The 22,283-nt window shown below is 44.6% G+C and overlaps 1 protein-coding gene across 2 annotated transcripts in view; it reads right to left on the bottom strand.

Moving 5' to 3' along the window:
• Nucleotides 1–7,134: 7,134 nt before the first annotated feature.
• Nucleotides 7,135–22,283, bottom strand: part of PLB1 (phospholipase B1) — an 85,352-nt gene continuing 70,203 nt past the window's right edge. For both annotated transcript variants that reach the window (XM_030214675.1, XM_030214676.1), the window contains exons 14-16: nucleotides 17,482–17,577; nucleotides 9,759–9,830; nucleotides 7,135–7,357 (exon numbers count right to left, since the gene is read on the bottom strand). In XM_030214675.1, coding sequence (XP_030070535.1) covers nucleotides 7,241–7,357; nucleotides 9,759–9,830; nucleotides 17,482–17,577 — 285 coding nt within the window. In that variant the 3' untranslated portion in view covers nucleotides 7,135–7,240. The remainder of the gene's footprint in view (nucleotides 7,358–9,758; nucleotides 9,831–17,481; nucleotides 17,578–22,283) is intronic.

Here is a 22,283-nt window from a genome sequence, read left to right as displayed (position 1 = left end):
CCCGCCAGGACACCTTGGGAGCATTGGGGGATCCTGGAGTGAAGGAAGTAAATGTAGGCTGGCTACAGGAGTAAGTTGCTGCCCTTATAAGTGGCAAATGGAGAAGGAGCCTGAGCGATAGGTGGACAAGTGGAGTCTTCCAGCCTGGAAGCTGGATGGGGACAGGAGAAGCCTGTCCAAAGCCAGAGTGTAGCCGTGAGAGGTGCACTGTTAGAAGAAGGACAGCCTGAAGGGTCTATGCCTGCAGGAGTTCAGGTTGATACCGGGAGGAGTGGAAACAACCTTGAATTTATTTCTGTCATGGAAGGATGGGTAAAGGACAGGAGTCTATGTAAATGTACAAAGTGGAACCAGTTGGAGAGTGAAGCGGAGTGAATAAATTCATCCCGCCTGATGGTGAATGGCACTGTAAATATCTAAAGGGTTGACGTGTTCACATGCCAGTTACAGAAGTTCCAGTAAAGTTGGTTTGCATTTCATAGAATGACTAGAGTGCAGCATGATCTTTGGGAAAAGCGTGTCCTCGGACTGAGAGAAGGCGATACTCTGGCATTCCCTTTATACTTCCAACACCTTGGATCTCTATTCCAAACTGTTGACCCATTTCCAAACTCGTGGATGGTTGATTGTGAATGCATAAGTGGTGAGCTGAGTGGAGACTGAATAGAGCATCAAGAGAAAGAAACTCTGTGTGAGTTTTCCCTGTGACCTGGGTCAGAGGATGGAATTGAGCTGACTTAGTGGTGAGACCCGGGCTATATAAAACTGGGGCCGAATATGGGGCATTGGTAAATAAAGTTAAGTACTGGACAGAGAGTTTTGATTCTTAGATGTTTTTATGGGCCCAGGTGGGACCTGAGCTAGCAGGGATTGCAAGGCCCAGGCTACACGGTTCTGCCCCCATATTCATGGAGACATGGTGCATTGTTATGTAGATTTAATACAAACATTATTTGTATTAAGTTGCATTGTCTGTGTAATAGCACTGTGTATTAGGACTGTTTTTCTTATAGTTTGCAGTATCCTGTGATTGACTCCTTATGAACTTTCCCTATTGGCTTTTAGCTTTAAGCTAGGTCCAGCCCTCCCTCTCTGACCCTGTGGGCAGTGTGAGAGAATCCAGTCTTGCTAGCATGCTTTTGTAATCAGCTGTTCTAGGGGTTGATCCCTCCTTAATTTACTGGAATTCCATAAGATTTTTCACCATTTCTCCACGTCATTTATTTTCCCGAAGTTTCTCCTCCATTTTCCTTTGAGTGTTATAGCTTTTCCTCTTAGCTGGGCTGATGTTCTGTCCAACTCCTTGCTTCTGAGGTGGCTAGATACAGACTTTAATGTGCAGAAGGCAACAATTCTCATCTAAGCAACTGAACTGTATTGGTAAAACTTGTACTTGGGGATGGTTTAAGCTGGCTGTTGAAGCTACGGTATACTTTGCCTAGAACATACACACACATATATATATCTATCTGTATATCTATACTGTATATATCTATGTATATTTATATAGATAGATATGGCTTGCACAGCCACTCATGCAAACATTCACACAGGCCCAAACCAATAAGGAAGTGAAGTACAGCACTAGTTCAACGCATACAAAGAAAGATACCTCACATAAATGAATGTATTAAGTGCTATAATAGAGCACAAGAATTAAAATTGTCCATTTTTTAAATTATGCATTTAATATTTTTATATGTTTTAATATTATTTTTTATAGATGGAAAAAATACCTGCAAACTTTACCTCAGGGGAATCTTCTTGGTATTAGTTATTATCATAGGTCACAAAACAATCTGTTTTGTTTAAATATGACTGGCTCAAATAGAAATTATTACTTAGAATAAAACTGAAGCTCTTGTTTATAATTTGGAGTGAAACCACAGAGTCTCATGTGGTATGTTTCAGCACAGCTTCCTCAGGGAATCACACTCCTATGGTATTAGCAGAATATAAGAAAAATAATGTGATGTAATGCAGTTGACGGCCAGACACTTCAGTACAAAATCAGATTCATTGGATCAGTCAGTGTCTTTATTCTAACTGTCTTTGTCATATTCAAGTCCGTGTTGAGGAAACGTTTCTGGGCTTCACAGATGCCACCGATAAAGACTAAAGAAAATAAAATTGTAAGTATCTGGTAAGTTCAAAAATTGATTATTTACACAGTTCTCCCCACTCTGCATCCTTCGGTTTAACAGATTTAGAAGCAGACAAGTGTCGTTTGTATTCTATATTTAACTCCGTAAACTTGACAAGAATTATGTCATTTTTTTTGCTTAATTTGGAAGAGAAGACCCTGAAGAGTGTCAAGGAGAATTCTGTGGTTACCTAAAATTAGGGGAGGTAGGGGAATATTTGATTTAAGGTACTAGCAGGCTGTACAAGCTTCAGGCCATCACTGAGTGGCTGTGAAGGAAAAAGAAGACCTTATGAGACTGGGAGCCTGGGAATCCAAATGGCAGATGACATTTAGGATCCTGTTTACTAAGCCACGCTATAGGTGCGCTAGCATTTTTAGCACACGCTAAAAATTAGTGTGCGTTAATGCTAGAGATGCCCATAGGAATATATTGGTGTCTCTATCATGTAGGGGCCCTTTTATCGAGCTGCGGAAAAAGGGGGCCTGCGCTGGTGTTGGCAAGTGTTTTACACGCGTGCCGAAACCTCCTTTTACTGCAGCTGGTAAAAGGGAAGGTCTCGCTTTCCTGCACGAAATGGCCAGGCAGCAAGTAAAGCACTTGCGGAATGGCCATTTCAGAGGGGGAGGGGGGAGCCCTTACCACCACCCATATTCAGGTACTTGTTTTGTACCAGGGGCAATGGAGGGTTAAGTGACTTGCCCAGAGTCACAAGGAGCTGCAATGGGAATCAAACTCAGTTCCCCAGAATCAAAGTCCACTGCAGTAACCACTAGGCTACTCCTCCACTAGCAACATTCCATGTAGAAGCCTGTCCTTGCAGATCAGCAATGCGGCCGCGCAGGCTTCTGTTTCTGTGAGTCTGACGTCCTGCACGTACGCGGGGTTAAGTGATTTGCCCAAAGTCACAAGAAGCTGCAGTGGGAATTGAACTCAGCTCCCCAGGATCAAAGTCCACTGCACTAACCACTAGGCTACTCCTCCACTCAGCACAGAGAGGGTCCAAAGTACAGAACAAAGTCCAAGTGGCGAAAAAAAGCACCAGGAGCCTTCAAAATGGGAACACAATTTCTTTAATCATATAACTTGAACAACAATTCTCCTTTGATGACCCGGCATGGGCTGTGTTTCGGCCCACAGTGCCTGCGTCAGGGGTCGCTTAAGCTCTGACGTCTTAAAAAACAACAGATTTTCCTTAGGAGATAACAAGAATTGTCCCGATAGCATGTACTCTATTTCTCAGCAAAATTGGAGCAAAAATGGTCCCTTAGTCATTTCTATTGCATAGCCTCCCAAATTGTGAAGGGCTCGTGTAATTTCTGATGCTCCGGAAACTTATGTTCCCTGTAGGCAGCAATGCATTCCATTTGATAAATATCCCACGATTTCTGGATCACTTCTTCTCTGCCAGGCATGCCTGATCCCTCCCAATGTTTACCAATGCTGCCATTCAACACAAACTATCTGGTCTATTCTGGTTCTTTTTTTGTTCCCTAGTTGTTCATCTGCATTCAAGAGATGACAATCTGGAGAGATGTCAATGTCCTGCCCCACAATTTCTTTAATAAACTCACCACTCTGTTTCCAGAACTCTTGACACTTCGGGAATGTCCACCATAAATGGTAAAATCTGCCTTCCCCCAGGCATCCTGGGGGATAATAAGGGATAATGGTAGGGCAGACAGATAGGACACATAGGGAAAGGGACTATTGAAGAGAGGAAGACAAGATAAGGCTATGAGCAGGTGACAAGTTAGGAATTAAAAGCAGCATCAAACAGGTAGGCCTTTAGCCTGGTTTTGAAGGCGGCTAGGGATGGAGCTTGACGTAATGGCTCAGGAAGTCTATTCCAGGCATAAGGTGCAGCGAGATAAAGGAATGGAGTCTGGAGTTAGCGATGGAGGAGGTGGGTGCAATTAGGAAAGATTTGCCTAGTGAACGGAGTTCTTGGGAAGGAGTGTAGGGAGAGATAAGGGTGGAGAGGTAGTGAGGGGCAGCAGAGTGAATGCACTTATAGGTTAATAAGAGCATCTTGAACTGTATATGGAAGTGGATAGGGAGCCAGTGAAGTGACTTCAGAAGAGGGCTGATATGGGCATAGCGACTTTGGCGAAATATTAATTGTGCAGCAGAATTTTGAACAGATTGAAGAGGAGAGAGATGGCCGAGTGGAAGACCTGTGAGAAGCAAGTTGCAGTAGTCCAAGCAAGAGGTGATGAGAGTGTGGATGAGGGTTCTGGTAGCGTGTTCAGAAAGGAGAGGGCAAATTTTGGCAATATTATAGAGGAAGAAACGGCAGGTTTTAGCAATCTGTTGAATATGTGCAGAGAAGGAGAGGGAGGAATCGAAGATGACCCCAAGGTTACGAGCAGATGAGACAGGAAGAATGAGCGTGTTGTCGACAGAAATAGAAAGTGGGGGAAGGGGAGAGGTTGGTTTAGGTGGGAAGATAAGGAGCTCTATTTTGGACATATTGAGCTTCAGGTGGCGGTGAGAAATCCAGGCAGCAATGTCAGACAGGCAGGCAGATATCCTGGCCTGGATTTCTGCTGAGATTTCTGGTGTGGAGAGGTATATCTGGGAGTCATCAGCATAAAGATGATATTAAAAATCGTGGGCTGAGATCAGAACACCAAGGGAGGAAGTATAGATGGAGAAAAGGAGAGGTCCTAGGACAGATCCTTGAGGTACACCTACTGAGAGCGGGATAGAGGAAGAGGAGGATCCACCAGAGTATACACTAAAAGTACACTGAGAGAGATAAGAAGAAAACCAGGAAAGAGCAGAGTCCTGGAATCCAAGTGAGTACAGCGTGCCAAGGAGTAGGCTGTGATCAACAGTGTCAAAAGCAGCAGAAAGATCGAGAAGGATGAGGATAGAGTAGAGCCCTTTGGATTTAGCCAGGAATAGATCATTGGAGACTTTAGCAAGTGCTGTTTCAGTTGAATGAAGGGGGCAAAAGCCAGATTGGAGTGGATCAAGAATAGCTTGGGAAGAAAGAAAGTCAAGGCAGCGACGGTGGACAGCACATTCTAGTATCTTGGATAAGAAAGGGAGGAGGGAGATGGGGTGATAGTTGGAAGGAGAGGTAGGATCCAGAGAAGGTTTTTTGAGGAGTGGGGTGACTATGGCATGTTTGAAGGCATCAGGGACAGTTGCAGTGGAAAGTGACAGATTGAGGATATGACAGATGAAAGGGGTGACAGCAGGAGAGATAGTGTTGAGTAGATGAGTGGGGATAGGGTCAGTGTGGCAAGTAGTTAGTTTTGAGGATGAGAGAAGAAGTAAAGTTTCTTCCTCAGTGATTTTGGAAAAGGAAGAAAAGAAGGCAGGGGTAAGAGGGTTGAGAGAGTGGACTAAGGGAAGAGGGGGAGGAGGAGAGCTGGTTGCGAATTCAAGTTTAATCTTGTGAACCTTATCGTGAAAGTAATCAGCCAAAGTCTGGGAAGAAAGTGAAGGGGGAGTTGGAGGAGCATTTTTGGAGGACATTTTTGGCTGTTTAAATTGCCTTGAATGTCAACCCCATACTAAATCAATAACCCCCTAACTAAAATTAAATTTAGTTGGTTATTGATTACATTTCTTCTCTCATAGGGATGTGGGGGGTGGGGTGGGGGTGGTACTCTATGTGCATCTGGGTCATGCAGAGCCTGGTTTCTTTCATTAATATTTGTGACCATGGATTAATTTTAACAGGCAATGGAAAAGGTACCGGTACCTAGAACCACCAAGTACGCTTTGAAACTGCCATAAAGGAGATTTCAATTCACTGAGGCCAGGGAGTTACTTCAGAAACATGAAGGAGATCAATACCTGACACAAGAATTTATAAGTAGAGGTGAACTTAAACCTATAGATCAGAGTTTCTGAACCCAGTCCTCAGGGCACACCCAGTTAGTCAGGTTTTCAGGATATTAACAATGAATATGCATGGGGTAGATTTGCATACCAAGGAGACAGTGCATTTAGATCCCTCTCAGGGAATAAACAGAGTCAGGGGATCTGCAATGCAGATGCAACAGAACAAAACAGCAGGCTATCCATGTAAAGAGTAAATGCAAGGACTTTAATTTCACCAAATGAATACTTGTGCCTGACATGGCCACGTTTCTGCAATGGGAGCCACTATGGCCCCTTCCATTGCTAATCTCTATGTAGCTTAATTTGAAAAGAAATTTTTAGAAAAAGCATGCATTTCAAGATCAAATAACTATATGTTGTCATTCTGATCAGTTGGAAAGGCAGCGAGAGCCAGCTGAATTCTTTCCATCAGTGGCTAAATGAAAGCGATAATATGGAAAACAATGGTAACCCCATAAAAAAGCACAGAAAACATACTTTATGCATAAGGAACAGGCATAGGGTATCTGTATTTAAATTACCGTTTATTAACGGCAATGCAATGACATCATTGGGGGGGGGGGGGGTCCGTCAGACATGCTGGATGGTCGGATTAGCAAAGGTCAGATAATCGAGACTGTACTATACAATTCACCCGTTAGCGAGCTGCATCTTGGCGCCCTTTATACAATTGCTCTCATGGTGGTCCCATATCACTGCTATCTCTATAGCACTATATTTTGATCCTTGACCCAAACCACCATAGTCTTTACATCAGCTCAGTTATACTTTATATAGTCATTGCATCATTATAGCGTTCTGTAGCAATCAATATCTCTTGTCCTTTTTTTCGAGGATCTTCAGATACTAATGCTGCTCTCACCATGAGAACATGATTTTCAATGTTCTTTTATCCTTCCTGGACAATGGTTGAGGCGCAAATCTTCATAGATCAACCCTTATTCTCCTATCGTTATATTTATGGTAGTATTTATATTAGAATTCCTATTATTTCTTTTCATTTTTTTCCACGTTTTTCTTAAAAGTACAAATCTCCTGTGGATAAAGTGTTGCCATTGAGAAAGATAAGTGCAGATTTGTACTTTTAAGAAAAACGTGAAAAAAAAAAGAAATAATAGGAATAGGTAAACCCAGAACTGTCCTCAAAAAATGGAGCCTGGTGGCAGCTTTCTATCCAAGTCCTGCGGCTGAATATTTTACAGGGATGATATTCATTGGCGAGGATCCTTCAGGAATCACCAAAACCCTAATTCCAGGATGAGGATGAGCAAGATGATGGGGTAAGAGCCGTTCAGTATAGGAGGGGCCAGAGAGCCCTTACTGGATTTTCGGGTATAGATATATGGATGATCCTGTTTCAGAACAAATATTAAAATATTAATATACAGAATGAACATAAGCATGGCTTTAGAAAACGTGTTCACATTTCTTTTCTTAAAAGCCATAAAACACCAAATTTTGAATAAACTAAGAAAACCTTTGCTAAATCCTTATGATGCCAATCATCAAAACACACAAGCAAAGGAACTGAACTATTTTAGGCAAAACGTAAGTGCTGTGTATGGAGGAAAAGACCTCAGAAGATCACACCAAGTACTGTAGTCAATACAACTTTTCTGTGAGCACTGGCCCTTTGCCTAAAGTAGTTTAATTAAGAACACAAGAGTAGCCATACTGGGTCAGACCAAAGGTCCATGGAGCCCAGTATCCTGTTTTCCAAACAGTGGCCAAGCCAGGTCACAAGTACCAGGCAGAAACCCAAATCGTGGCAACACTCCATACTACAAATCCCAGGGAAAGCAGTTGCTTCCTATGTCTGTCTCAATAGCAGACTATGGACCTTTCCTCCAGGAATTTGTCCAAACCTTTTTTAAACCCAGATACACTAACCGCTGCTACCATCTCCTCTGGCAAAGAGTTCCAGAGCTTAACTGTTCGTTGAGTGAGAAAATATTTCCTCCTTTTTGTTTTAAAAGTATTTCCATTTAACTTTCTCGAGTGTCCCCTAGTCTTTGTAGTTTTGGAAAGAGTAAAAAATCAATTTACTTCTACTCGTTCTACACCACTCAGGATTTTGTAGACCTCAGTCATATCTCCCCTTATCCTTCTCTTTTCCAAGCTGAAGAGCCCTAACCTCTTTAGCCTTTCCTCCTACGATAGAAGTTCCATCTCCTTTATCATTTTGGTTGCTCTTCTTTGAACCTTTTGCTTGTATGTTTGACAAGAAAAAAAAAACCTACACATGTAGGTTTTTCCACAGATAGCATGAGGTCCAAAAGAGATAGTAAAATAGTAGATGATGGCAGAAAAAGACCTGCATGGTCCATCCAGTCTGCCCAACAAGATAAACTCATGTGCTACTTTTTGTGTATACCTTATCTTGATTTGTATCTGTCATTTTCAGGGCTTAGACCGTATAAGTCTGCCCAGCACTATCCCTGCCTCCCAACCACCAGCCCCACTTCCCACCATCGGCTCTGGCATAGACCGTATAAGTCTGCCCAGCACTATCCCCGCCTCCCAACCACCAGCCCCTCCTCCCACCACCGGCTATGGGAGAGAAAGATGGCATTGTGAGGTGGGGAAGGAGGTGAGACAGAAGAAAAGTACCAGGAGTGGGTAAGGATGACTATAGTTCACTTTGCCAAAACTAGAGCCAGCCCAGCGGCTCATAGAGGAAGAAAACCTGGGTCTGATTCTGTACCTAGGGCTGAGGATGCTGTTAAGCTGGCATTCACAAAGCCTACACCTAATAGTCAAACTTTTAAGGTTACATAAATATATAAGTACATAAGTATTGCCACACTGGGACAGACCAAAGGCTGTCTCCAACAGTGGCCAATCCAGGTCAGAAATACCTGCAATTTAATGCGATTTGTAGCCCTGGCCAAAAGCTGTTGCTGTAATGACTGTGCTAAGTTTTGAGAGCATGCAAAAACAGAGGGAAGAACCTTGAGTAGGGGGTGAATGAAGTCTCATGGCACTATTAGATGGGATTTGATATACTGCCTTTCCGTGGTTACAATCAAAGCGGTTTACATATTATATACAGGGGTGTATCTAGACTTCGCCGGTAGGGGGGTCCAGAGCCGAGGTTTCATTCTGTTTCTGTGAGTCTGACGTCCTGCACGTTGTGTACGTGCAGGACGTCAGAGTCAGACTCAGACTCAGAAAGAAGAAACCCAAACGAACAAAGGAATATGACTTCGGCTGGCAGGGGTTGGGGCCCCCCGCCAGCAAAGGACGGCGACGGCAGGTTGGCGGTGGGAGGGGGGGTTGCGAGGGTCGTCGGTAGGGGGGTCCAGGGCCAAATCTACGGCCAAATCGGAAGATGGGCGTCCTTCTCACAGGGTCCCCAAATCGGTATAATCGCAGGGACGGCCAAAGTTCCCGGGGGCATGTCGGAGGCGGTTCTTGGGCATGCCTAACACATGGACGTCCTCGACCCATAATGGGAAAAAAAAGGCGTCCCTGTCGAGCACTTGGATGACTTTACCTAGTCCTGTTTTTCTGACGACCAAGGCACAAGGGAGTTAGCCGGGTTAACTTCTGCGGTCAGAATATTGGCCCTCCGGTAACTGAAGAGGCAGACACATTAGCAACATGCATGGGTAGGATAATCCATTTGATTTACCACATTTCTGTGGTATAACCAAAGCGCTTTATATATTATATACAGGTACTTTCTCTGTCCCTAGCAGGTTCTCAATTTATGTTCTACGTCTCATCTCTACTTAGTGATTCTTACTGTACCTGTGAGGGACAAATCAGTTGTACCGGTTTGGAAAGTGTCTCAATTTCAAACTTTTCACCTTCTGGCTGAAGCTAGAAGCAAGCACAGAAAAGGTTCAGTTATAATATTTACCTCTGTGACATGTGTTATGTCCATGTGGGGCCGACGTAACACAATCATAGTAAACATCCATGCAAAAAACCACGAGTAATTCTGTACAGGTTGTCTATAGTTATGCACCTACTACTACTACTTATCATTTCTATAGCGCTACAAGGCATATGCAGCGCTGTACACCATACACAAAAAAGACAGTCCCTGCTCAAAGAGCTTACAATCTAGATAAGACAGGTAGACAGACAGAACAATTAAGGGTAAGGGAATAAAGAGGTGAGGATAAAAGGACAGGGCAAGTGAGCAGTGGTTAGGAGTCAAACGCAGTGGTAAAGAGGTGGGCTTTAAGTTTGGACTTGAAAACGGCCAAAGACGGGGCTAGATGTACAGGCTCGGGTAGTCTGTTCTACACACTAAAGTATGTGTGCTAAATGCACAGAATTGCCGTGATAGAATACTAGTGTATCTGCAATTATGCACTCAACTATACAGGGTGAGTTTTTTGCTGTTTTTTTCTCAGTAACCCCTTGGAATTTCAATGTAAAATTTTACAACTTTATGTGCTGATTGGAATGAGATTATCTTTAAACACGGCAAAGTTACAAACTTTGTACTGTGACCAATAAACGATTTTCGTGCGTTCAAAAATGTTTGCACTGTAAAACTACCATTATTTGAACCCCTCTCCCCCAGGGTACCAGGTTACTGTAGTGTTGCCAGATAGAAAAAAAAAAACTCCTAGCCCAATCCGCACCTGAAAGGAGCCCAAAATAGCCCAAGCTCTCTGAGGAGCAGCAGGGGGGAGTCTATCCCCCATGGTCACTGCTGCGACAAGCTATGCTTGCTCTCACTTGCCGCTGCTGCCGCCTTTCGCAGGGCTGATGATGAGTCATCAGCTGATGACCTCATCACCCACCTCAGCCTCCTATTGGTCAAATTTGGAGCCAGAATGAGGCTTGAGATGCACCAAGCCTCATTCTAACAGCAAATTTGACCAATAGGAGATGGAGACGGAAACAGCCCAAAAAGACGCAACCCACAAGCACCCGCAGACAACGTATTAAAGCAGCCCAATTGTGCGGGAAAACAGCGGAGTACAGTGACAGACTTTTGTCTGGGGAGCAATGTTTGAGGCCTATCACAAGCTCCACCCAAAGTCACGAACATTTGCCAAACTCAAGGCCTGGGCAGACTGCAGATCTGGGATAACCTGCCCAGGTTCCGATCAGCAAGGCTGTTCTGGCCTTCCCAAAGGGAATGAAGAAGGCCTTTGTTAAAACTGAGGGTGGACACGTTCAGCACTTACAGCAACTGCGAAATTCTGACATATTGTTAATTGTATTGTTCGAATGATGTTATTTTACTGTGTTTTAGCTTGAACATTTTTAATGCACAAAAATCACTAGGTAACATCAACATTGCTTAAGATAATTAAATGCTGTTTAATAGTAATACGTAAGTATGACGGCTAAATAAGTACATACAATTTCATGTTGAAATTCAAAGCGGTTGCTGAGGAAACTGCAAAAACTGTAGGGGGTTTCCTTTTTTTGTCTCACCCTGTAGGCGCAACTACTTGCACCATGTCAAAGGTTGGTGTAAATGTACACGCCTAAATGCTGAGACAAGTACATGCATAACTGACAGTATTCTAAAATCTTATCACTCCCCTGCCCCTCCCCCCCAAGTCCATACCCCTCTCGCAGTTACACTCTATAGAATGTAGACACTAACATTATTTATTTATTTATTTATTTATAACATTTGTATCCCACATTTTCCCACCTATTTGCAGGCTCAATGTGGCTTACATAATTCCGTAAGTGGTGATTACCAGTTCCAGATAGGAGAAATGCATAGTTGAGGTAGAGGGACAGATAGCTAAAGGTGATAGGTTAAACTGCATTCATGACAAAAATAGCGTGAACAATTGGGATCGGTAAACTTGAAATCAAGATAATTAGCAAAAACAGTTGAGATATAGAAAATACATATTGTATAGTTGCGTTTAGTTAATTTGCATTATAGAACAACGCCCAAGTGCAGTGAAGCGCTTAACCGCAAATTAGTGCCAATTAGCAACAATTAACAAGCGGTTGTTAGTGCGAATCTGCACCTTATCAGTTAACTTATACACGTAGCTGCTAAAGCCAAGCTACTCTGGTTAGCGCTACAATCCACTTCCTTCCCTAGTAATTTGGCCTTTAACAGCTTTTCTTGATAAGATACCTCCTGCAAAGTTTTAGGTATTGGTGGAGATTTGATGCTAACATTCCATCCCCAAGTGAATGAATTAACAAAGAAGTGTTTTTTTTAAACTACAGCAATGAAGTTCAGTCCTCTCTATGCGTTCTCACTTGTGTTGCTGTTCTGGTTCCATTTTTGATTTTTGTCACAATTAGATTACTGCGATTCCCTCTATGGACTCGCTAAAGTAGGTCTATTAAAGAGGTTACAATTGATCCAGAACACAGCAGCTCATTTTATTTTTCAACATGCAAAATCTGATCATGTAAATCCTCTCTTCTACGATCTTCACTGGCTTCCAGTGCGCGTGTCAGGTTCTCAGGTTCAGAGCCCGCGGGACCGGGCTCTGGAGCAAACGTGAGCCCTTGGGCTGCTGCCGAGGAGCGACAGCAGCAGGCAAAACCCACCAACCAACACTGGGTAAACACACCGGCAGGGACTGTAGGCACTGCCCAGCGAACCGGAACACATGGACTAGAATCCCCCGGACTGGAGGACACAGGACTGGAACACACACCGGACCGGAACACACTGGACTGGAGGACACCAGACTGGAACACACACCGGACCGGAACACACTGGACTGGAGCACACTGGACTGGTCCGCACAGCTTCACCTGTGCTTAGCTACTAAGCCCCCCAGGAGTTGAGCTTCTGGGTTCGAGTAGCCGACAGGACTTACTGGATACCGGGTGACATAGGGACCAGGACTGGAAACAGAAGTGCTCCTAACCCTAAACTGATCTACGTGCTCCCAAGCCCTAAACCAGCAGGAGTGTTCCTAACAGTAAACTGACAAAAGGACTTCCTAAGCCCTATACTAAAACAGGAGCTCCTAATCCCTGCTCAAGAAAGGGACTTCCTAAGCCCTAAACTAACAGAGCAGGGAACTAAACACAAAGCTAACACAGGTGCTACTAAGCACCAAGCTACAAGCAGAGCTCTACACTAATAAGCTAAACACAAAACTACCAAGCTACCTAAGCACTGCTCTAGCCAGCTAGATACAAAACTAACAAGGTGCTTCGTAAGCACTACTCTGGCAAGCAACCAGAAGAGCTCCTAGCACTAAAAGGGAAGACAAGGGAGCCACAAGGAAAACCAGGAAAGCTAACACATAAGCCAGAAGTGCTTCTAAAGCACCAAACACCAACAGCAAAGACTGCAATGCTCCCAATAGCACAAACACCAGAAGTACATCTAACAGCAAACTCTGCAGTGTTCCTAACAACACCAAACCCTGAAGTACTTCTATCAGCAACAGAGCTTCCAAAGCCCTACACACAGCAATGCTTCCAAAACCAAAAGGGAAAAGCAGGAAAGTTAAACACACAGACACCAGTGCACACTGCACTAACACTAACCTGGCCCTTAGCAAAAGCAAGCAGGGAAACTAGACACAAAGTCAGAAGTGCACACTGCACCACCCTACCTAAAGCAAACACCACCGCTGCAAAGGCCCTGAAGGAAACAACACCACTTCCTTATCAAGGCCCTCCCTGATGATGTCACACTCCCTAGACCTAGGCAAAAGCACACTGACCCAGAGAGGCCCAACCCACACCAATGCAACACTGTGAAGCACTTGAAGCCAGTACACCCAAAGAGAGGTAGAGCAACTCAGGCAACACACACACAGGTGCAGTATAGTGAAACAATTAGAGCCATGCTGCTGGAAGCTGCCAGCACAGAGAGACAGAGCCAGCTCAGAAAGGACAGAGAAAAGAAACAGAAGCCAGCTAAGAAGCTGACCTCCAGGAAAGAGGTAAGTTTGAGAGGGGTTCAGACCCCAATCATAACAGCGCGAGAGAATTATTTTTAAGATATTACGTTTTGCTTTTAAACTTTTTAAAGGGTTGACCTCAGAAGAGTTCCTATCATTAGACTGCTTTACCTCTGACTTTGTGGCTCGACAAAGTTCCACCTTCGGCATACTGCTCTTCCCCTCCTTCAAAACAATTCACTTCAGAAATCTATTGGAACAATCCTTTTCTTTCCAGGTCGTTTCCTGTTTCTATTCATCAGTCTCATTCTTATACAATATTTTGCCAAAATTTTGGGGTATGTTTACTAAGGTACATTAGCGTTTCTAACGCGCCTTTAAATTTAAGGCACGTTGGACGCTAATAAGCCTACACATTTCTATGGGCGCGTTAGCGTTTAACGCGTGTAAACCAATTACGTGCGTTAAAAACGCTAACAGGTCCATAGTGCACCTTAGTAAACATAGGCGTTTATTTCTTAAAAGGCTTGTCTATACCTTGAATTTTATTTTTTCTTTCCTGATTGTTTTCTTCTGTAATCCACTTCAGGCTCAAATTTTTTGGGAAGAGGTGGTATGTAAGTTCAGTAACTAACTATAACCAATCTTTAATCTATGTGTACATATGCAGACCCAAGGCATGTAAATTTGCAAGCGAGATTATAGAGTGAGGGGATATGTGTAAAGAGGATGCATCGTTCTTAAGAGTGAATACTGTGTGCAAAGAGAGTGTACTCTTTTGAAACTGTTTTGCTCTTTCCTGAAAGTGCACGCACGCGTGTGCATGTGTGATGGTTTGCACATGTGCATTATCAGGAAAAGAGTACGAACTCTAAAAAAAAAAAAAAGGGTGCCCTCTTTCACACAGTGCACACTTTTTAAGAAAAATGTGCCCATTGTACACAGTGCACACTCCTTTGCAAACACGCTTGAAAATATTCGATCTGGAACCAAAACAAAAATGGAAAAATATGACATGAAATTTTTTTGGCCACTATCCCTAAAAATCAGCACCGACTTAAAAATTCACACTACATAAGTATTGCCATACTGGGAAAGACCAAAGGTCCATCAAGCCCAGCATCCTGTTTCCAACAGTGGCCAATCCAGGTCACAAGTACCTGGCAAGATACCAAAAAAGTTCAATACATTTTATGCTGCACTAATCCCAAAACCATTGGTGATAGTGAAGGATTTTGCAGGTGTGTGGGCTGCAGGTGCTTGTCTGAGAGCTGGTATCATACCAGTCTGGTACAGCCCATTCCAGCATGAGGTGGAACAATAGAAGCAGGGAGTCTCTGAAAAAAATGACCAGACAAATCCAGTTCTTATAGTGCAAACATGAAAAAAAATGCAATCCCTTTGAACAGAGCTGGGGTGCTGCCAGCCCCATTGGCAATGTGGATGCAGTCTTCCCTCCCTTTTTACCGGCCCCAGCAGGATGGGCAGGTGGTCACTGAGCAGCTTCAGCCAGGGCCGCCGAGAGGGGGGGAGGCAGGGGGGACAAAATTCCCCGGGCCCGGGCCTCCAAGGAGGGCCCGGTGCCGCAGTCCCATCCGCCCTCTGTCGTCGACCGTCTGCCTCCAGGCCGGGCCCCCAGCATTGAAATCACAGCACCTCTCACCTCCGTGTGAAAGCGCTGCAGGCAGTAGCAGATTGCCTCCCTTCGGGTCTCCTTCCCTCCCTGTGTCCCGCCGTCACGGAAGTTACGTCAGATGAGGGCGGGACACAGGGAGGGAAGGAGGCCCGAAGGGAGGCAATCTGCTGCTGCCTGCAGTGCTTTCACACGGAGGTGAGAGGCGCTGTGATTTCAATGCAGGGGCCCGGCCTGGTGACGAACGGAGGGGGCAGAAAATGGAGGAGGGAGCGGCGGCAGCGACCTCGGAGGGGGGGGCAGGGGTGGGGCGGTGGGGGTGGCCTTGCCACGGGTCCAGCCCAGTCTCTCGGCGGCCTTGGCTTCAGCAGCACCAGACTCGTGCTCCGGGTTAAGAGGCTGCCCACTATCTCAGCAACACTGTATCTGCATATCCACCTGTCCCATCCCACCCTGGGGAAAACCTGCATTTGCCGAAGAGGCATGTGCTTCCCCTGTTTCTGTCACTGCAAACACTTCCTCCTCCCTACAGCCACCATCCACCTGCCTCTTGCAACTGATGTGCAGGCCACGACCACAAAATCTCTACTTCACCAATCAATTCAGATAACTCATCGACTATAGCTACCTTAAGCACCCCTCGCCTTCTTCTTTCTATCCTCATCTAACCTCTGCACAATAATCAGGGTTGCCAGGTGGAAAATATTTTTCCAGCCTAAAGGAGCCCAAAATCCAGCCCAAAACCCGCCCAAACTCAAACCCCGCCCCTGACACCCCCGCCCCCGCGTCATCACCCCCGCCCCCGCCGTCATCAACCCCGCCCCCGCCGTCATCAACCCCGCCCCCGCTGTCATTGGCCCCGCCTTCCCCGTCACTAACCCCGCCTCCCACGTCACTAACCCCGCCCAAAAACGTCACTAACCCCACCCACCGCGGCCGAAAAAGCCACCTAAAAAAACCGCCCGAAGCACAAAAACCAGCCCAAAAAACCGCAACCCGCCGCGGGCAAAAATTTCCCGCGGCGGGTCGCGGAAAACCGCCCAATTGGGCGGTAAAACCGCCCACCTGGCAACACTGACAATAATAAATGTATATGTCACCTTGCAATGACAATGTTATCAAAACTATGTAAGCCACATTGAGCCTGCAAATAGGTGGGATAATGTGGGCTACACATGCAATAAAGAATAATAAAGAGGAGCACAGTTTCTGCATTAACAAGAAAGTTACAAAAAACGCAAAAGTTTTGTGCGGCTTAGAAAATCAAGAGTAACGCCTTATTCTTGAGAAATTGCACGTGTTTTGTTTAGATGCTGGCTTTGGTATCCCTTAGCTCAGTGGTTTTACTGAGGTGTTTAGTTCTTAAATGAACACTGGTTCCTTATTCCATATTCTGACAATCTGCATGTGTTTACATGCTTACTGCACTGTTGTTTACGTGGATTTTTCTGTGCTTAATATCTAGTATATACAACTCAATGGTAGATCGATCAGCCTGGAGTCTGTGGCAGTTATGTTTTTCTCATTAATTATTTTGACCTATTGTTTTATAAGGGGAAGTCGCATAGATGGTCACAGGATAATCTCTTGCTCACTCACTGGTGAGGCTCACTCTGTGCTGGTTTGTAATCATCGACCAAACCCTTAATATCAGCATGGGACAATCCAAATCCAAAAGTAGAGTATAGTAACACACTAAAGCCCAGCGAGGCTTATTACATCAACATAGGCGGAGGCACTTGCCATACATGTGGTCCTCAGTGGGACCATCCATTGTTAGTGAAAGTGAACTAATCCCACCTCCTGTAATAATCCCTGGAAGCACATCCCCAGGGGCTCACAGGGAAAGTTCCATTTGTGTTGGCTGGGGCAACAACCTTTTTTGCCACCTCAAATCCTTTTCCTTGCTCCATTCTGTTCTAGCTTTAACTTGTGATACGACTGTAGCTGCCCCCCCCCCCCCCACCCTCCGCTCTTTCCCATTACATGTTGTTCTGCATGTTACATGAACTGACAACCTACTTACCATGTTATTCCACAATCCCTTTGCTAACTCTTCGTGGCCTTTTATGGTAAAGTGGAAGCAGTCCAAGGCAAAATATGAATAATCAATGCTACCGTTCTGCAAAGGAAGAAATGTGATGGAAGTTTATTGTTAGGTGCTTGAGGATGGTCTAGAGAGTCAGATATTGGTACTGGAAGGAAGGAATAACCCTGGATTCAGAAGACTCATATTATATTATATTACACATATCCATAACTATTTATGTGCATTGTTAAGATAGGGCAGTTAGGTGGAAACAGATGCCCCAGTTTATCACAGATAACTGGTCAAAACTGTTCGTGTTAAAGCATTTTAACACTGGAAAAAAAATACATTTAACAAAGACATATTAAGACATTTTGGAAGACTCTGGGAAACCTGCCTTTTTTGGGTTTACGGAGAACTGCTGACGTCAGTACTGAAGGATACAGATAACATTGCCAGCTGGTATAATGTCTTCACATCGAATTGCCTGAGAGCTGCTGTGCGCAGACCTGCCACGATTGGCTTGTAATTAAGAAGACCAGTTCTTACTGATGTGGGGACTTTACTCACAAATTATCCTCTTCTGTCCCAATCATCACAATATCTAGCAAATACACAGTCCAACATCCAACATCCAGCAATCTATACTTCATTTACATTTCATTTTTTTCTTAACGGGGATCTTCAGAATATTATCAGCCTCACCATGCGGGGGCAGCGTCCCCTATATTAATGGCGCTGAATAGATCTTCATTGATTCACCCGTGACATACAGTGCTTTTATTTAACTAATTTTCTTCTTTCTTTTCCTTCTTTTATCTAAAAATTACTTATTGCTTTTAAGATACATAATAACGCTACTTAGCTTTGGCAGCGATCTAGGGTGCTCTTTTTTGACAGATGCAGGAGCATGTTTGGAGATGCAAACCTCTTCCCTGAAGAAGTCTTACGAAACCTGGCCAAGTCGGCGGAGGTTTGATCTGGTTGAAAGATCGCTGCCAAAGCTAAGTAGTGTTATCAACCTGCTTATAATCGAACGAGAAAAACGCCCAAGTTCCGACCTAAATCGGGAGATGGACGTTTATCTCACAAAAACGAATAAAGCGGTATAATCGAAAGCCGATTTTTGGACGTTTTCAACTGCACTCCGTCGCGGATGCGGACAAAGTTTATGGGGGCGTGTCAGAGGTGTGGCGAAGGCGGAACTGGGGCGTGGTTATCTGCCGAACAAAGATGGGCGCATTTCACTGATAATGGGAAAAAAGTATGCGTTTTTAGCTAGAATTTAGGACACTTTTCCTGGACCCTGTTTTTTCACGAATAAGGCCCCAAAAAGTGCCCTAACTGACCAGTTGACCACTGGAGGGAATCGGGGATGACCTCCCCTGACTCCCCCAGTGGTCACTAACCCCCTCCCACCACAAAAAATGATGTTTCACAAATATTTATTTTCACCCTCAAATGTCATACCCAGCTCCCTGGCAGCAGTATGCAGGTCACTGGAGGAGTTGTTAGGGGGTGCAGTGGACTTCAGGCAGGTGGACCCAGGCCCATCCCCCCTACCTGTTACAATTGTGCTGCTTAATGCTTATTAGTCGTCCAACCCCCCCAAACCCACTGTACCCACATGTAGGTGCCCCCCTTCACCCCTTAGGGCTATAGTAATGGTGTAGACTTGTGGGCAGTGGGTTTTGAGGGGGATTTGGGGGGCTCAACACACAAGGGAAGGGTGCTATGCACCTGGGAGCTCTTTTACCTGTTTTTTTGGTTTTGTAAAAGTGCCCCCTAGGGTGCCCGGTTGATGTCCTGGCATGTGAGGGGGACCAGTACACTACGAATCCTGGCCCCTCCCACGAATAAATGTCTTGGATTTATTCGTTTTTGAGCTGGGCGCTTTCATTTTCCATTATCGCTGAAAAACAAAAACGCCCAGCTCACACATTGTTGAATAAAACATGGGCGTCTATTTTTTTCGAAAATATGGTTCGGTCCGCCCCTTCACGGACCCGTTCTCGGAGATAAACGCCCATGGAGATAGGCGTTTTCGTTCAATTATGCCCCTCCAAGTATCTTAAAAGCAATAAGTAATTTTTAGATAAGAGAAGAAAAAGAAAGAAGAAAATTAGTTAAATAAAAGCACTGTATGTCACGGGTGAATCAATGAAGATCTATTCAGCGCCATTAATATAGGGGACGCTGCCCCCGCATGGTGAGGCTGATAATATTCTGAAGATCCCCGTTAAGAAAAAAATGAAATGTAAATGAAGTATAGATTGCTGGATGTTGGACTGTGTATTTGCTAGATATTGTGATGATTGGGACAGAACAGGATAATGATTGGCTTGTAAACATGTTTAAGGAAGGACAGGAAGCCAGGTGTTGTTTCCTACAGAATTATCAACAGTTTAACTAAATCCTGTGCATTAAGTTATTTGAAAAGAAGTACATTTATTCACTTGTTTTACACATTGACAGCTGAAGAGAAGAGAGGGAAGAGAAGAAAGAAAACACTCTTGGTGCATTTAAACACCTAAACTGAAGAGGTCACGTGATGCCATGATTGGGAGAGGACACAGGGATGAGCTCTCCCATTCTTCCTACTCTACCCCGTCACTTAACCCTTTTCTACACAGCCAACAGGGATAAATTTGGATGGGGGAACATCTTTGCACCTTGGTGGTACTACATCTTTGGAAGTGCCGACCTTAATGGCATCAAAACCGGTGTGGAAGGGCAGTGAGAGATTTCGTGCAGGGGAAGACAAGATGGCTGCACCTGCCAGCTCAGCTACTTTGGGCCTTAGCCTGGGTTGCAGAGGAGGAAGTTGAGGTTACTGCTGCAATAGAATCACTCTTAGATAAGTACTTGTTCCCCAAAGACACTAAACTAGAGTAGGTTCAGGAACACCTGGGGATTATTAACAGAGACCTGGTGCTGTATCAGCAGAGGACTAGTGACCTGGCTGCAAAAAGTGGAAGACTATCAAACCCACCTTCGGAAGACCATCTCACTATATAAAGACAAACTGGAAGACCTCAAAAATAGATCCGGATGCAATCATCTGCATCTGGTGGGCTTACCAGAATCGATAGAGAAGGAACTGATCGGGTTCCTTGAGGCCTGGTTCCCCACAGATCTTCAGTTGCCAGAACATCACGGTCCCTTCAGGACACAGCGTGCCCATCGTCTTAGTCAACGTCAGGCTACTACAACCAAACTTCGAGTGGTTATCTTTCGAGTATTTAACTACACGCACAAAGTCACCATTTTGCAGGCCCTGTGCAGTGGGAGGTTGCTTACTTAGAACAATCATCGAATCTTATGCTTCCAGGATTATTCGGCTAAAGTGGCCTCCTAAAGACCACCCAGTTGGTGGCCCACAGGATTTGTTTTGCCCGTTTACGAGTGACTTATAAGGGCAAAACACAGCTATTTGACACTCTTACCACTGCTCATGATTTCCTGCCACAACTGCTGGGACCCTTTTTGCCTGATGGTGCTATGGAGTAGGGGTCCTGCTATTTGACTGCCCATCGCGTCCGGGATACAACTACTGGAAGTTTTGCCTTGATGGTCACCCCTCCCCCATGCTGCTCTTTTGTGGCAGCAGCGGGCTGATCGACGCTGAGGGGATTTTGGACATACGATTCCCTTTAACATCTGGTTAGTGAGGGGCTATCTGTTCACCTATGCTATCTTATGAGGCGTTCCTATCCCATCTGCTGTTGGGGCCTACTGTCTTGTTATACTTTCAGCCAGCTCTACTGCATATGTGACGTTAGTGTACTCTTACAATCTTGTTTTGGACACAGGAAGTGACAGCGGGTTGAGCGAGACCTGCTGCTCTGTGAGCATCATTTCGCTGGATTCGGTGCTTCATGAAATCATAGAGCTGTTAAGCTCCCCCTCTTTCCTTTCCCCCCCTTTTTTATTTCTCCTCATTGTTATTGTCCATTCTATCATTTATTGAACCTGCAAGACAATGGACATTTCTGTGACAGGTGTTAGAGGTAGCCTGCATGTCCTTCTGTTTTCATGTTCATGTTTATTTATTTTTGGATATTACAGGACAATGGACATATTTCTGATGGGATAGCATAGTTCTGTTTATTTCATTTCTATTTTCAGCTCTGATATTTTTTGAAGCTGCAGGACGCTGAGCAGCTCTATGCCATAATAGGGCTGGTTTTGTTGTTGTTGTTGTTTTGTTATTTCTGGAATCTGTCACTATGATGTAATAGAGATATACTGGGCCTTCAAGAGTGGAATAATCAGGAGTTCTTTATTCACAAGACCCATTGAGCTTTTTTGGGATCTTGCCAGGTATTTGTGACCTGGATTGGCCACTGTTGGAAACAGGATCCTGGGCTTGATGGACCTTCCGTCTGTCCCAGTATGGCAACACTTATGTACTTATGTATTTGGGATTCTGAATGGAATGTTGCTACTCTTTGGGAGTTCTACATGGAATGTTGCTACACTTTGAAATTCTGCATGGAATCTTGTTATTCTTTAGAATTCTAGAATCTTGGTACTGTTTGGGGTTCTACATGGAATGTTGCTACTATTTGGGTTTCTGCCAGGTACTTGTGACTTGGATTGGCCACTGTTGGAAACAGGGTGCTGGGCTTGATGGACCTTTGGTCTGTCCCAGTGTGGCAACACTTATGTACTTATATATGCACCAGCGTCAGGGGTCAAAGTTTTTGGCGGTTTTGCTAAACGTGTCTCTTTAAGATGCAGTTTTTATGTCCTTTTGATAGCATCCAAAGCTATGTCGTTTACAGTTTTGTTTGACA

The sequence above is a fragment of the Microcaecilia unicolor genome, chromosome 9 (genome assembly GCF_901765095.1).
Source record: "Microcaecilia unicolor chromosome 9, aMicUni1.1, whole genome shotgun sequence".
NCBI classification, from domain to species: domain Eukaryota; kingdom Metazoa; phylum Chordata; class Amphibia; order Gymnophiona; family Siphonopidae; genus Microcaecilia; species Microcaecilia unicolor.
The sequence above is the reverse complement of the archived record's forward strand: the minus strand, read 5'-3'. Positions and strand labels throughout refer to the sequence as shown.